The 278-nt window shown below is 62.9% G+C and overlaps 1 protein-coding gene across 1 annotated transcript in view; it reads left to right on the top strand.

The window, feature by feature from the left end:
• Positions 1 to 141: 141 nt before the first annotated feature.
• The window catches only part of ETH_00036185 (uncharacterized protein), a gene marked incomplete at both ends in the record, with an annotated part of 714 nt that continues 577 nt past the window's right edge, over positions 142 to 278 (top strand). Inside the window, one exon of the mRNA XM_013375637.1 lies at positions 142 to 278. Within this exon, the coding sequence (XP_013231091.1) occupies positions 142 to 278 (137 nt within the window).

Raw genomic sequence — 278 nt, 5'->3', positions numbered from 1 at the left:
TCGAACTTCGACGCAGCAGTGCGGCGGGCGCTGTGCGAGCTGCCGTTTCTGGAGCTGCTGCTGCAGCAGCTGCTGCGGGGAGCAGCAGCAGCAACGCTGCAGCAGCTCTGCAGCTGCACCCCGGGGGTCCCGCTGCTGCCGATGCTGGCGCGCCCCACACGGGGCTTTTCTGAGGTGTCTGTACACCTCAAGGGCGCGGAGTTCACTTGCGAATACAAATATGACGGAGAGAGAATTCAGATCCACGTGCTGCAGCAGCAAGACTACCAGCAGCTGCA

This window comes from Eimeria tenella, genomic scaffold (genome assembly GCF_000499545.2).
Source record: "Eimeria tenella Houghton genomic scaffold, Eth_scaff2927, whole genome shotgun sequence".
In the NCBI taxonomy this organism is placed as follows: domain Eukaryota; phylum Apicomplexa; class Conoidasida; order Eucoccidiorida; family Eimeriidae; genus Eimeria; species Eimeria tenella.
The sequence above is the reverse complement of the archived record's forward strand: the minus strand, read 5'-3'. Positions and strand labels throughout refer to the sequence as shown.